This window comes from Struthio camelus, chromosome 2 (genome assembly GCF_040807025.1).
Source record: "Struthio camelus isolate bStrCam1 chromosome 2, bStrCam1.hap1, whole genome shotgun sequence".
NCBI lineage: Eukaryota > Metazoa > Chordata > Aves > Struthioniformes > Struthionidae > Struthio > Struthio camelus.
This window is the reverse complement of record NC_090943.1, coordinates 157,305,604-157,319,434: the sequence shown is the minus strand read 5'-3', so window position 1 is coordinate 157,319,434 and position 13,831 is coordinate 157,305,604. Positions and strand designations below refer to the sequence as shown.

Genomic DNA, 13,831 nt, shown 5'->3' with positions numbered 1-13,831 from the left:
AAAGCTATTGAAAATCACCCCAGTGATTGTGGGGTTTTTTAGGGTTTTTAATTTGTTTTGTTTTATATTTAATAGCTGTTTCTAGTTACCAGACAGGTTATGTGCAATGGTATTTCACATTGGTATAACTCAGCTGCAAATTAGGAACGCTTTAATGCTCATTTATTCAAGGTAGGCTGGCTTATACTGCCTTCCTAAATATTTAACTCTATTTCAGTTGACTTCAATTACCAAAATTTCTCTGTCAAAGAATGTTACCTTAAGTGGGGGAGTTCTAACCTCTGTTATTCTGGAGTTTTATTTTCATTTTGCATGTGCTTATTTTTGTCTTGGAATAGTTGTGGCTAAAAGCATCCCAGGTATCATCGTCAGTTCATTTTTGATGCATATTCTCCTTATTCAGCTGTGCTGCTGCTGAAGCATTAGTTGGCAAAAAATTTAAGGCTACTTGTTTTTGTTTTGGGGTTTTTGGGAGGGAGGGAGATGCCTTTGTCTTTTGGGATCATCCCTGAACCTTTTTTTAATCTTCTAAAGCAATGATTTTGGCAATGAAATTACCTACCCAGAATTCTTCTGCTTTGGAGAGTTTGTTTCATCAAGATTCTCACAGGTTCAGCCACCCACTTTGTTTGAGTTTGGAGCTGTTTAAGGTGCTTTGTCTGCACCTTAATATCTTTTTCCTTTTGAAGTACATTTGTGATAATTTTATAGAGTAGTTTATTTTTTGGGCATTCTTATGATATTTGAATTGACTGGAATATTCTAGGGAAAGAAGTTAAAGACAGAGTAGCGCACAGCTAGCAAGTAATAGCAAGTAAAGGCCTTTTGCTCAAACTGTTATCCTCCTGCTACACTTAAGGACCAAAATGTCTTGAAGACCTTGGAGTACTGCCAGTCTTTTGATAGAGACTCAAGAATTAAAATCCTGTCAGATAGTGTTCCAGATCTTCAGAGAAATAATTACAACCAACTTTCCCATTCCCATCCATCTCTTCCCTATTCTATTGATGATTTAGTTTAAATTAAAAAAAGCTTTTTTGTGGTCTAGCTTCATAATAGGGTTGTTTTATAATATCTCAATTTGTCTCAAGCAATTTTTCTAATAGTGTGCGTCAGTAGAAGCAAACATGTGCTGAACACTTACTGCAGTAACATCTACTTGGCAGATAGATTTTTTTCAAACATCAGATGCAGTGTTTTTGCAAAAGTGACATAAGGAGGGTTACTTGGCTTTCAGAAACAATGTTAACCTTTATACGTTGTACTTACTCAGAAATCTCAATGTGCTTAACGGATTATTAAGATAATTATGAAAATCTCTAATTTGCAGATGGGGGAAGCTGACACAGAGAGGGTAAATGTGTTGCCCAAAGGCACACATCAAAGTCAGAGCAGAAAAGGGAATGGAGATCAAGACTCCCGACTTGCATATCTCATTCAAACAAAATCCTCTTAAAAAGAGCACAGGTTGAACTCGGGCCGAAATGCTGAGATGTAAACAAGTTCTTCTGCTAAGTGGTGGGAACGTTCCTGAGAAATATTTAATCAAAATGATGTGCTTTGCCCAGCAGTACTGCTCTAATCCACACAAAGCTGTTCCTCCCAGGAGGAGAAACACTGCACAGGGTGGCACCTTTCCCAAAAAAATGCAATTCTGACAGAGGAGCCTCAGTACAGCTGATGAAAAGCAGAAAAACAGAACAGCAGATACACTATTTTCTTATGCATGCCATTACTGCTCCCATTTCTCATCCTCCTTATCCAGACTGCAAGTAAAATAAAATAAAAAGGGAGGGGATCCATTTATGGGGATTATAGGTAAGTTTAGGGGACCATCTTTCTTGGTCCCCAGCTTCAGAGTTGTAGTACCCAATAATTACGTGGCTGGATGCAGCATGGTGATTCAGGTCAGAGGCCTCTGCCCCCTCTCAGGCTGATGCAGGTAGGTGGGCATCTCTGAAAGCGTGAACTGTGAGGCCCGCGAGCTGTGCACAGAAACAGTTAAAACTAACGAAGAGGATGTGCAAAGCCAAGAACTGTGTGAATGGCTGCCTCTTTCTGAAGCTTTGGTGTGAGATTCGAGCCTGCATTTTTGGATGTTTCAGACCTTCAGCAGGTGTCTGCAGTCCTTTCCTGATGAAAGATGCTGAAGTAAATGTGGGCTTCATGTGCAGCTCAATGTTGCACATCTCACAGAAGCAGAGCCAGTTTGAGGTTCCACCTCCCCCCAGCTGCTTGCATCATTGCTCCCCGCCACCCCCATTTCATCTCTACAGCCCTCCCTCCCTCAAAGATTTTTATTCACTCATCTGTTTCAGAGCACAGCTATACAAATAGCTTTGTGGAAGAGTCTGGTTCAACAAGGCAGGCTCCCATTCTTTCTCCCTTCCATCATTCCCCTCAACCTCCCTTTAAAAAAGCAAAAACAAAAAAAAGCGAAAACAAAAAACAAAAACAAAAACCTCCAGCACAGAGTGCTTTTGTGTTTGCAGCAGACTATTTCACTGAAAGGGCTTAAAGTGTACCCATGCAAACAGCTGAATCCGTAGAGCTGGGAGTACTCTAACCCCTGGGCAAGGGGGTGAGGGAGAGGCAGGAATTTGCTGGTGCGGGTACCTTTGCTCTCCTTAAAATATATCCCCAAAGGGGAGCTCCCACAGTGCAAGCTTAGGAAGAGAGAGACTGCTGTTCTCTTCACTCTTGGCCATGTCTGCATCCTTATAGGATGCCCACATGGGGCAAATAATACATGAGAATAGTTGATTTTTGGTTAATGCGTTCTCCTTCTGTGGAAGCTAGACTGTAGCACAGCCAAATACAAAGCTTGTCAGCCAGAAGAACAAGGCGATAAGGACCGTCCGTTTTCCTTACGGATTAGGATGCTCAGTTCACAGGTTTTCCACTTCTCACCCTCAAAATTGTTTATGAGCTTTGATAATTGTTAAACAAGAAATCAGAAGTAGTCCATATGTCATAGACTTGATTTCATGTTTGCCCTTCTTGGAGAAGGATAATAACCTGTGTAGTGTTAGGCTGTTACTGGAAAAAGTGCACAGCACTAGAAATTATTTTGCAGGCTAGATGTTCTTAATTCTGCCCCCTCTCCCCCCTTCCCTGGGAAAACACAACTTTTCTTTGATAGTTTGTATGTGTTTGTCCTTGTTTTGGACCTTTTGGTGATGTCATTCAGGCTACAAAGGTAAGTCTCAAATGCTAAATTTTTGGAAATGTTACAGGTGGCCAGGTACAAGTGGTGAGTGATCCTAACACAATTCTAGTGAAGGACTGCTCTCAAATTGGATTATTTCTTCATTAGATTTGTAGGAATCCACATGACAGATATGAGTGTCTTAACTGCAGGAGAAGCTCCAGCCTGTGTGTGTTGTTTTATTTTTTTTTTTTGTTTGGATTTTTTCCAGTCCCCTGTGCAGGCTTTGTAATGCTTAGTCTAACAGCAGTTCTGCAGCTAGGGCATTCATATCATCTTCCTCCTGTATGGATTCACTGATGCCTGAGGTGGTGATCTCCTGGTGCTAGTTTAAGGTAGATCTATGTCTTTTAGTTCGGTCCAAGAGTATACTTTTTAAGCACATCTCCTGATCGTCCCCAGTTACAGTGATCTCAGACCTAGATTTGTTTTATCTGAAACTAAACTGAAAAATAGACTTTAGGGAGGACCCTTAATGTGCTTCAGCTATGAATGGACATTCAGATCACTAGACCAGTCAAAATTAGTCATAAGAAACCTTCCTGAAATGCATTTAGTAGGGTGTTCCCAGAACAACTTGTCAAATGCAAGTGTTGTGGTCTTGTAGTTGTCTATCACAGGGCATTGTGGGAAAGTGAGTCTTTATGCGGATGTAAGCAGCACTTACTTGCACCCTTGCTCTTTCCTGTGGATTGCAATGAGGCTTAGAGGGTATTTAGGTACCTAGTAGTGGGATCTTTGAGATCTTCTGTAAGAGTCCATAACATAAGGAGATAACCTTAAAGAGCTTTCAGGCAAAGTAAGTGCGTAGTGAGTCTTATGGGGATTTAAGCTTTGAAATCTCATCACAATAAATTTCTGCTGAATAAAACTTTGGCACTGTATATATATTCTTTTTTTTTTTTTTTTTTTTCAAATTATTTCCTTTGAATCTTTTCAGGTTTTTTTTTTTTTTTTTTGAGAGCGAGATGGAGCAAAAAAGGGTATCGAGCAGTAAGATAACTGAGGAAAAACTGATCCTGTATTTGGAGCATACTTATCACTTCATGTCTCAGTTCACATCTGTTTAAGTTATCTGTTTTCAGCTTTTTGTTTCCCTGGCAATGAGAGCAAACACTATATTACTGCAACTTCTAACAATAGCTCCCTGCTTCCCTCTTCTGCTACACTGATCTGGTCCCACAGATATTCACATAAAATCATTCTTTGTAACTAGCTTTATTTCATATGGACACTCTCTGTAAAATAATTATGTATTTGTGATGTCCACATGCCCTACAAGGCTATTAGTGTGTGCCTACCGAGGCCCTTGTGATAATATCCAGTTCTAACACTAACTCTGTATATAAACTCTATAAAAAACTGAAAATATACATGCCCGTGGCCACAGTTCTAAGTATCGTAGACTTGAAATGTTCAACCAAAAAAGAAGAAAACCCAAGAAGTTTAAAAATAATTGTGGCACCTTTCTTCTTGCTCTGTAGCTGAAGTCTTCCTCACCACTTCCCCTGTACACAACTGAGATTTAAAACTTTGACTTGTGAATAAGTTATGCCCTGAAACTACTGATCCAGTATTTTGTTCAAGGAGCAGGCAGCTCAGCTAGCGAAATAGCTGTTCTAGTACTCAGAAATAGTGATAAGCGTTCTTAGCTACCTTCTCAGCTTCTATCCTCTAGTGCCTTTGTGCATTTGCTTTTGTCTGCAACTATGAATTGTGTGGATTTGGGGAATAACTCACACTTGAAAAGGAGTGTGTGTAGTATTATGTATGCGGTTCCTTTTTAACATTATGCCACCACTTTCTACTGATATCTTCCAGTTAGAATTTGCATAGTACGTAGCCTGTGGGATGGTGGGAATGCATTGTAAGAGGCTGTAGGAATCTGAGACAATGTGGAGAAGCAGTGACTGAAGGATATGATTCTGATGTAGAAGTGCACCAAACTGTTTTTATTTGAAAGAGATTTCATGAATAGTAGTGACTTTCAGTTGAGGAAAAGAAGAATAGAGTTTAGCCATTTGACTAGTTGATCTTCAGCCAAGTAGAACTGGATAAGGCTTAGCTTGGAACCAGCAAGCTGGCAGCTCCTGATCAAAAGGGGTCAATACAGAACAGTAAGTATCCTTCTCTTGCAGCACTACCCTATACGTACAGTGTGGGATGAATACTGTCTCCATGGGCACCAACCTAAAAACTTCTAAAACTTTAACTTGGAAGCTATACCTTAAGTTAAACATTCCTGCAAAATGCTGAATCAATTGCTAAAAATTGTTGTAATAAAAATTGTTTAACAGACTGCATTTGTCTGGCCAAGGCCGTAGATCGCATAACTGGAACTGGACGCACCCAGCCTAGCTGCTTCCATGTTGCCTCTGGTGTGGAATGTGGAATTGGCTGGAATGGAAGCAACACTCCCTCTCGAAAGCTAGGAGCGAGTGGTGTCTGCTGGACTTACAAGCATGGTTTAATAGTCTAGCTAATGAGATGGAGTCGTGGATATTTAACTGTCCTATGAGTGGTTCAGAAAAAGCTAGCAGTAACTTGAAACCACACTTTTTGAACACATCCTCTGGAACGTTGTTCAGGGTTGCATATCACAAGCATCAGACACTCCCCCCCACCCCCCCTTTTTTTTTTCTTTTTTGGACATTTGACCTGGATGTCAGTGAATTCACTTAAGGCAGTTGTTTTTCATAATTAGGGGGTTGCATGCGAAGACCAAAACACTTAAATGTGGTAACTGCAATGTGGCAAAGACACTAGAGGAGAAGATACTAATTAAAGTGTCTTCAAATAAGCATATGGATGAAGATAACTGGGAATTTAAATTTACGAATTTTGCCAACAGTGCAGAGATATGTTCATCAGATGACTTCTAAGGAGTTTTAAATGTTACCTTTTTTTTCCCCCAGCAATATTTGTTTCTTGTATTTGAGGAATGTTTGTTTCTTGTATTTCAGTAATCACTTAGGGAAGAGTCTGCAGCTGCTGATGGACAGAGTGGATGAGATGAGCCAAGACATTGTCAAATACAATACCTACCTGAGGAATGTAAGCAAACAGCAGCAGCAGAAGCACCAGGTTGGTAACAGGGAAGAGGGAGAGGACTTTTCCCACAAAATACAGCTTTAGGTGGGGTTATATCTAGCACAGATGGATTTGGATTTTTATCGAAGCAAGATAAAATTCCTATAGAAATATATCAATTAAATAGATTTATGAAATGTTACAGTAAGTGGTGAATCATCAGATGGAAGTATTTCTGCTGAGATGTAATATGGATTGGTCTTTCTGTCTTTGCCATTTTACATGTTTGTTGCTGATTTATGGTAAAACACAAAATGACTAGTAAATATAGTGTGGGCCAAAGGACTAGAGGATAGGCAAATGAATTGGAAAAGCAGGAACTGCGAGTGAACTGATCCAAAGCAAACTCTGTGTTCTAAGACCATCATATGTAGTCATGCATCTAGGAATAAAGAAACACAATCTATATTTAAAAGACAGTGGACCGTCTGCTAATCAATGTTATTTTCATGTTTCGTCTCAGGAGATGGTGATACTAATCAGATTATGTTGGCACTTACTTCCTAATGCCAAAGGGGCTGTTTAAAATCCCAAATAGTCTGATTAGGGATCAGAGTATGGAGACTGTATTACTTTTTATTTGTTATTGTTGCATTTGATGCAGTACTGTGTCTAATTATAGAAGAATGCTGGTAAAATGGAGAAAAGCTCCATGAGAATGATTGAAAAGCCTGAAAGCAGATCACAATTCACTTCATGTGATAAATGAAGTTAGGGAGTGACCTGCTTACTCTAGACATACCTGCATGAAAAATAAATTTTACCTCTTTAATCTAGCAGCCTGTGATATGAAAAGATCCAATATCTGCAAGCTGAAAATGGACCAATCCACGTTACAGACAAAGCTTTGCAGATATTGTTACACAAAGTAGCTAAATATTAAAAAGAACATCTGTGATTCATGTGAAGTACTTCATCACTATTTTAAAACTGAGTTTTTCTTTGTTCTTTTCATTTAAGTAAAGTTGTAGTTTGAATGGGAAATACTTTAGGAAAGGAATTACATGATCAGCGGTCTCTCCGGGCTTGCTTATTCTTGAGGATGTAGAAGCTTGCGGCATGTTATTTTCATAAAACTTGCTTTCCTTTGCTGCCTGCTTTGAATAGAAAGATGGTAACTAATGGTACTCGCTTCAAAGGTTATGTGAATAACAAGGGGATCTATTTACTTGGAAGAGCAGAGCAAAGTAGGTTCCATGGTGTCTCACTTATTTCTTTACTAACTATGACTGCTTTAGTAGTGGCTCATTGCAGCATAGTTAGTGGTCTTAATTTCATTTTTAAAATGGAGCAATTGTGATTAAGAACAAGCTGTTTCAATAGAGAATAATAGGCAGACCGCTGAGAAGTGAATGGGGTAATGCGAAGAAAGAAGAAAGTAAATGAAATTCACATACAAATATGGACATTTAAGATTTTATTTTTAACATTGTCCAAAAGCTGTATTTGTCACTACTACTGGAAAAAGAATTACTTAATTTCAGTATGCCACCAAGTATGAACTGCTTATACACAGACAGATTTAAGTGAGTGAGAGAAAACACTCTGTACAATTTATTGTATTATTATTATTGTTTATTTTAAGATTTTTTCATGTTGAATATGAGGTCTTAGAGAGGCGAAGCTTACAACTTTACATTTAATAAATATCCAATCCCAGCGTTAATTCTCGACTATGACATATATACAAAAGCTCACATGCAGGTTTTTAAATGTAGACACTTCTGCAAGAACAAATATTTATCCAATAGCTGAAAAATTTACCTGTCTTTTAACTTTTATGAAGTTTGAGTCATGTGCATGGAAAAGGGAACCACTCTAAACAAATATAACTTTTTTTAAAGAGTAAATTAATTCTTCCAAATGGCTACTCTAGTTCATCCTCTGGTAACCCACAGAGAAATGATATCAAAGTGGCAGAATATCTGAATAACTGGAATAGAGAAATGAGCTATAATGCTTTTGGGAAGCATATTTTTTTCAGCTACTGCTTTGTTCTCAGTTTAGAATTAGCATTTTTTGGCTTCGAACACCTTGATTTAATAAAGTTCTCATCCCCTTTCACATTACCACCATTTTGACTTTTAACTTGCATAAAATTGACTATTTCTATCTTTTATATAACTATTTGAGACACTGACTTCTCAAAGCTTCATATTCTAACTGATGCGTTTGGGGAAAATGGAGCCGTGCATCTACCATACTGCATTCTTTCCAGCAGATACATTATTTATCTTCACAAAAAATCTTAAAAACAAAGTCCACCACCTCACTACAGCTCACTACAGCACAATTTTCTAGTGCATCACTTCTCCCCTTAGGTACCAACTCCAAAAAGAAAGAAATGCTTGCTATCCAGTGAACTGAAGTAAATTGAATTGCCTTTGTGGTTATCATTTGGAGCTTGAGTTACTTTTTTGCTTGGTTGTTTGGTTTCTTGGATAGGGGGTGTTGTTTGTTTGAGGTTGGCTTGGTTACTCACCCCATGTGGGTAAATGTAATTTTTAAAACATGCTTGCTGGTTAGGTGAAGAGCATTTGAAGAGAAAGCTTGTAAATGTTTTTAAAGTCCTATTGCATTCTGTTTCTGTTGCTTTGTTTCTAGTACCAGCAGAGACGTCAGCAAGAAAATATACAGCGTCAGAGCCGAGGAGAAGCCCCTCTTCCTGAAGAGGACATCAATAAACTTTTTAAACCACCGCAGCCTCCTCCAAGAATGGAGTCACTGCTTATTGCAGGTAACGTTCTAGAAATCTCTTTCATCTCATAGTTCATCTTTTCACATATTAATGTTACCTCGGGAGGTGGTACAGTTGTTACCTCTGAAAGCATCTTGATTTTTTTCATTGCATTTGACATTACAGTGTGATATTTTGGCACTGGTAGTATTCCAAATACTGTCCTCCTTTTGGTCGAAGACGGTGATTTCAACTTGTGATATACAGCCTTCGTGTATGAATTAACCAAAAAAAGGTAGCTAGTAAAAACAAACCTATTGCTGGTAGGCAGGCTATGCCTCTATGAGAAAATGAGCTTCCACAAATCAACACATTTTAAACTACTGGTCTAGGGAAGTGGCTGAGGCATGTTACAAGATACTGTTATGAATGTATGTATTTTTTAAAAGCAGACTACCCTATTCAGCCAGAATGGCTGCATAAAGCTTTAAATTTGGTGCGTGAATATGGAGATCATCTTCCTTTATTTCTTATTCTGTGATCAGAATAAGGCCCCTGACTGCACCCAGGGGGTTGTTGGGAGAGGAAAGGAGCAGCAACCAGAGCCCTCTTCTGAGGTGGTGAAATGGGATTTGAAAGCAGAGCCGGAGAAATGCCCTGGAGAAGCATGGCTTTCTGCACAAACGGGTGTAGCAGCTACTGCAGTCAATAAGCTGCTGTCTTCCCTCACACCCCAGCTCCTCCGTCAACACCGGAAATGGTGGAGCCGCACAGAAAAGAGGCAGCAATAAGCTGTTTGGGCTGGAACTGTTGAGTGAGAGCAAAGCAGTTGTCTGCCTTGTTATCTGCAGTTCAAAGTTGCTACTAGCATCTCTAAGTCTTAGGAGCCTGTTGCAGCAGCTTTAGAAAATTTCATTTTTAATTCTATATAGAACTGGGCAGAGGCCATGGCTCCACGCTGTGGCTCTGTGGCCAGAGTTCAAGAGAAACAACCTCCCCCCAGCCAACGTGCATGAAAATGTAAGCAGGAACAAAGCATAGTTTTGGGTGTGTGTTTTTTTTTTTTTTTCCTTTTTCAGTTCTCTGCTATGTTGCAATGTGTAGCCACAGTTTGATTTTAAAAAAAAAAAAAAAAACAAAAAAAACAGCACCTTTCCTGTGTCTGCAGTCTGGAAGGGCAACCGTTTGGGACCTCACAATGGCAACAGAGAACAGAAATCCCAGAACCCTGCTAAATAATTTAAGTTTGGAAAATGTGATGAGAAAGCAAATTGCTTAGCTATAGCAAGCTTCTTAGACCAGTTAACTATCACTATTAATTATGCTGGTGGTTTGAAAACTGGGTGTTAGGATGTTGATACAGCAAGGTTCTTTTGTTTTGTACAGATTAAGAATTAAACTGAGTCCTGGTAGTTTAGTGTACAGAAAAGATCGAGTGACTTGACATTAGAAAGTGAATTTGACCTGCTGCTTCTCAATTTTGGAGTGATCAAGTTTTAGCAAGTGATTTTTTTTATAGTGCTGCTTTTAGAAGAAGTAATACTATTGACTGAAAGACTCCAGTAGAAATAATAAAAAAGGCATTATTTTGGTATAATTTTTACCAGTTAAGGAGTGCTAGCAGCATTAAAATCTTTAAAATTTCAGCTTTAGCGTAGTTTAAAAATAAAACAAAGGAAGCATGTGCATGTATGTACATAGATGTATGTATGTTTTATGACAGTGGTAGTTTAGAATGAATCACAGCTTATAAGAGGAGAAATGGAAAACTATTATACTTAAAGGAAAAAACAACTTTAAGCCAAAGCACTTTCCTCATTTGTTCTTTTACTGTAATCAGGGGAGGAATTGAAAGCATCCACTTCAATTCAGATGAAGTAAAGTTTGTGGATAAAGAATAAAACTTAGCTCTTTTGTCTCTGAGGCATTTAAAAACTTTTCAAATAGAGTACTGAACTGGGAGTTTATTGGCCTTCTGAACAGTCTTAATTTTGATTATACTGGCATCATGTTTTGCTATTCCAAGCGAACAAGGGAAATAACTTGTAGCAGTACTTGTATAAAGATGTTTTGGTGGGCATGTTTGATTTGTATAGCACTGATGAGTTCTCACACTCTGATGGTTTTTGAAATACCTAATAAAGTGAAATATTAGGTAAAAAAAAAAAAAAAAAAAAAAGGCTAACAAAATGTCAAATGAGAGTACCACAATTTTCAATCCATTAGTGGAATATATTTACTGCAAATACTGTAATAGGGGACAGCAGATGCATAAGAACTGAATGGAAATTCAGTCTTGTATTTTTAGGGCAGCTAAATTTGAACAATTAATTAATGTGGTTAATCTTCTAATAGAACATAAAGAATTGTTTATTCTTTTTATTGTGCAGTGTCTTTTCAGAATTTGCATGTGTCGAACTGTATGCTTTTCAAGCATACCAGTTTACCTGTTCTGCTAACTTAATTTATTCTTCTTCCCAAACCTGTTTGGGAATACTGAAAATGTAAAAATTTCAACGCATGGAATAGTCAAGCTATTGTGGTTCCTTCTCTACATAAATGCTATATGATTCATGCATTTTGTTTTTTTTTTTAAAATCTTATTCTAAAATTTTGGGGGGAGTTTCACAACTGACAAAAGCTTCTTCTTTCCTACTGACAGGTCAAATTAATACCTACTGCCAGAATATTAAGGAGTTCAATGCGCAGAACCTGGGCAAACTTTTCATGGCTCAGGCTCTCCAAGATTACAACAACTGAAGAAACTTTGCTGTAATCCTCATCAGAAAAAAAAAAAGTTATTTACAGTTTTATACTGTTCATGAGCCTTTTGAAAATTTCGTATATTGAGAAAAGAATCTTGTAAAAACAGAGTCACCTTGGTTGTGTAGAATTCTCCTCTAAGAAAAATAAAGGCAAATTTTAACGATATTTTAGTATTTCCTTATTTGTTAGCCGTATTGGACTGGAATTTTTTGTGGTCACTCAGATTTTCTAAATGCTTGGCAGTTATTCATGTTTAGTCATAGCAAATAATAAAGGTGTTATTTAACTTGGAATCTGAAATAAAAACAAATTATTACAAATGTTCAAGATATCCGACTTCACAGAAGAAATCGTATGATTTCCCAGTTTTGATTGAGAACTTACAACCATAATATGCTCATCATTTGGAACACTTTTTTTTTTTCCAATCTATTTGGACAGTCTGGTATAATGGAACTTCCACATGACAAATATTTCTTAGGCTTTGAGGTTGCAACATATAAAATTATTGCAATATTATATGGAGACTGATCCTCATCATACGTTAAGCTGTTTTCCTGTCTTCTGTTGCCACCAACAACTGGATTTAAGTCTACTGATGTTACTGAAGTCGTCATGAAAGAAACTGTAGTAGTGGTTTAACCTGGAGTACCTAGTGCGATGTAAATGGGCGCTGTATTTACTCCACATTGACTTTGCCATCTGGGCATGCCTTTGTTCTTGAACTTGGGAGACTTTTACTTTTTAACATAGCATTCATTTAAGGTTTTGTTACATGCTAACTCATGCATCATAATGTCATTATGGTTAGGTTTTAGTTCTTGTATGTTTCTTGTGTGTCATTGCGTGGATGAGTCCTGAGAGTCTGGAATGGCTGAAGGAAAGTGGTTTGTTCTTTTAGACAGAACAACATTCTCCGAATACAAACCTAGCATGGAAAAATTCAGCCTCTAAGGTGAATGGTTTGGAAAGTCAGAAGTGTGTGAAAACTGGGGGTTAGACTAGGAACTTATTTTTTCAATCTTAACTGTAGCGATTGCAATACTTATGTAAATATATATGCAAATTTTGTTCAGCCCTCAAGTACCTGGCAAATTGCCAGGCTGATCTTTTGCCTTGGAAACCTTGGGCACCCTTGCATTACCTTTCATACAGGAAACTTATCTGAAATCAAAGATCTGCTAGTTACCCTGCTACTCTGCCACGTGATTGAGTTTCATTTCCTGTACAAATAAAATCCAAACAGTGTTAGTTTTCTAGTTTTCTGAAGGACCAAAGAAACCAAGGGGCAGAGGTAGGAGCAGATACTTTGAATGAGATGAGGGATTTAATGCAGAAAAAATTATCTTCTGGATAACTGGGCATAGAAGACTGACTCTGTAGTGACTGTGTGTAGAAGGAAGCAGAAGTTACATTATACATATTAGAAGGTTTGCAGAGAATGTCTTAGCGAAATAAATACTTGGAATAGGTTAAAAACAAGTTTTGCGTTTTGAATCAGAGTTCTTTAAGAATGAAGGAAGTAAACGTATGAAGGAGGGCAGTAATAGTCTACTACGTTGGAGTGAACTTCTTATAACTAAACGGGATGCTAATGGGATGATCAAGGAGAGTCTATGAAGAAGTATGGAAGACGTGAGAAGAGATTTGCAGCTTCTACAGGTAGTATGAATTTGAGGTAGACAAGGAAAGGAGATAGAAAAGTAGATGAAGCCAGAGTAGATTTTGGAGATGAGCTGACTATTCTGTTCTGAATCACACCTTCATCTCCTGAGATGGTCACAGGGAAAATAATCAGCTGAAACCTGTTTGAGCAAGGGAGGTAGAGCCAATTAAAACTATCAAGGTATAAATGAGAATCAACAACTGTGAGGGCTAGGAATTAAAAGGGGTGGAAGGGCTGGGGGCTGTGTCTCCATGCTGGGTTCGGTAACAAATGTCCCAGCTCGCTCTGTATTCCTGGAGCTTGGGTGTTTCTTGTTCTCACCCTAATGCGAGCAGGCTGGGGCAGCTCGTTCACCGCCAGACCCGTCTGTTCCATTTGTAATAATCATAGCACTGTCTTCCTCCCCTTCCCCCATTCTTGTCAG

The 13,831-nt window shown here is 38.2% G+C and overlaps 1 protein-coding gene across 1 annotated transcript in view; it reads left to right on the top strand.

Annotated features, from left to right (window-relative positions):
- EIF3H (eukaryotic translation initiation factor 3 subunit H) overlaps window positions 1–11,906 on the top strand; it is an 84,781-nt gene extending 72,875 nt beyond the window's left edge. Inside the window, exons 6-8 of the mRNA XM_068933152.1 lie at window positions 6,172–6,292; window positions 8,903–9,035; window positions 11,638–11,906. Of these exons, the coding sequence (XP_068789253.1) occupies window positions 6,172–6,292; window positions 8,903–9,035; window positions 11,638–11,735 (352 nt within the window). The 3' untranslated portion in view covers window positions 11,736–11,906. The remainder of the gene's footprint in view (window positions 1–6,171; window positions 6,293–8,902; window positions 9,036–11,637) is intronic.
- The last annotated feature ends 1,925 nt before the right edge of the window (window positions 11,907–13,831 follow it).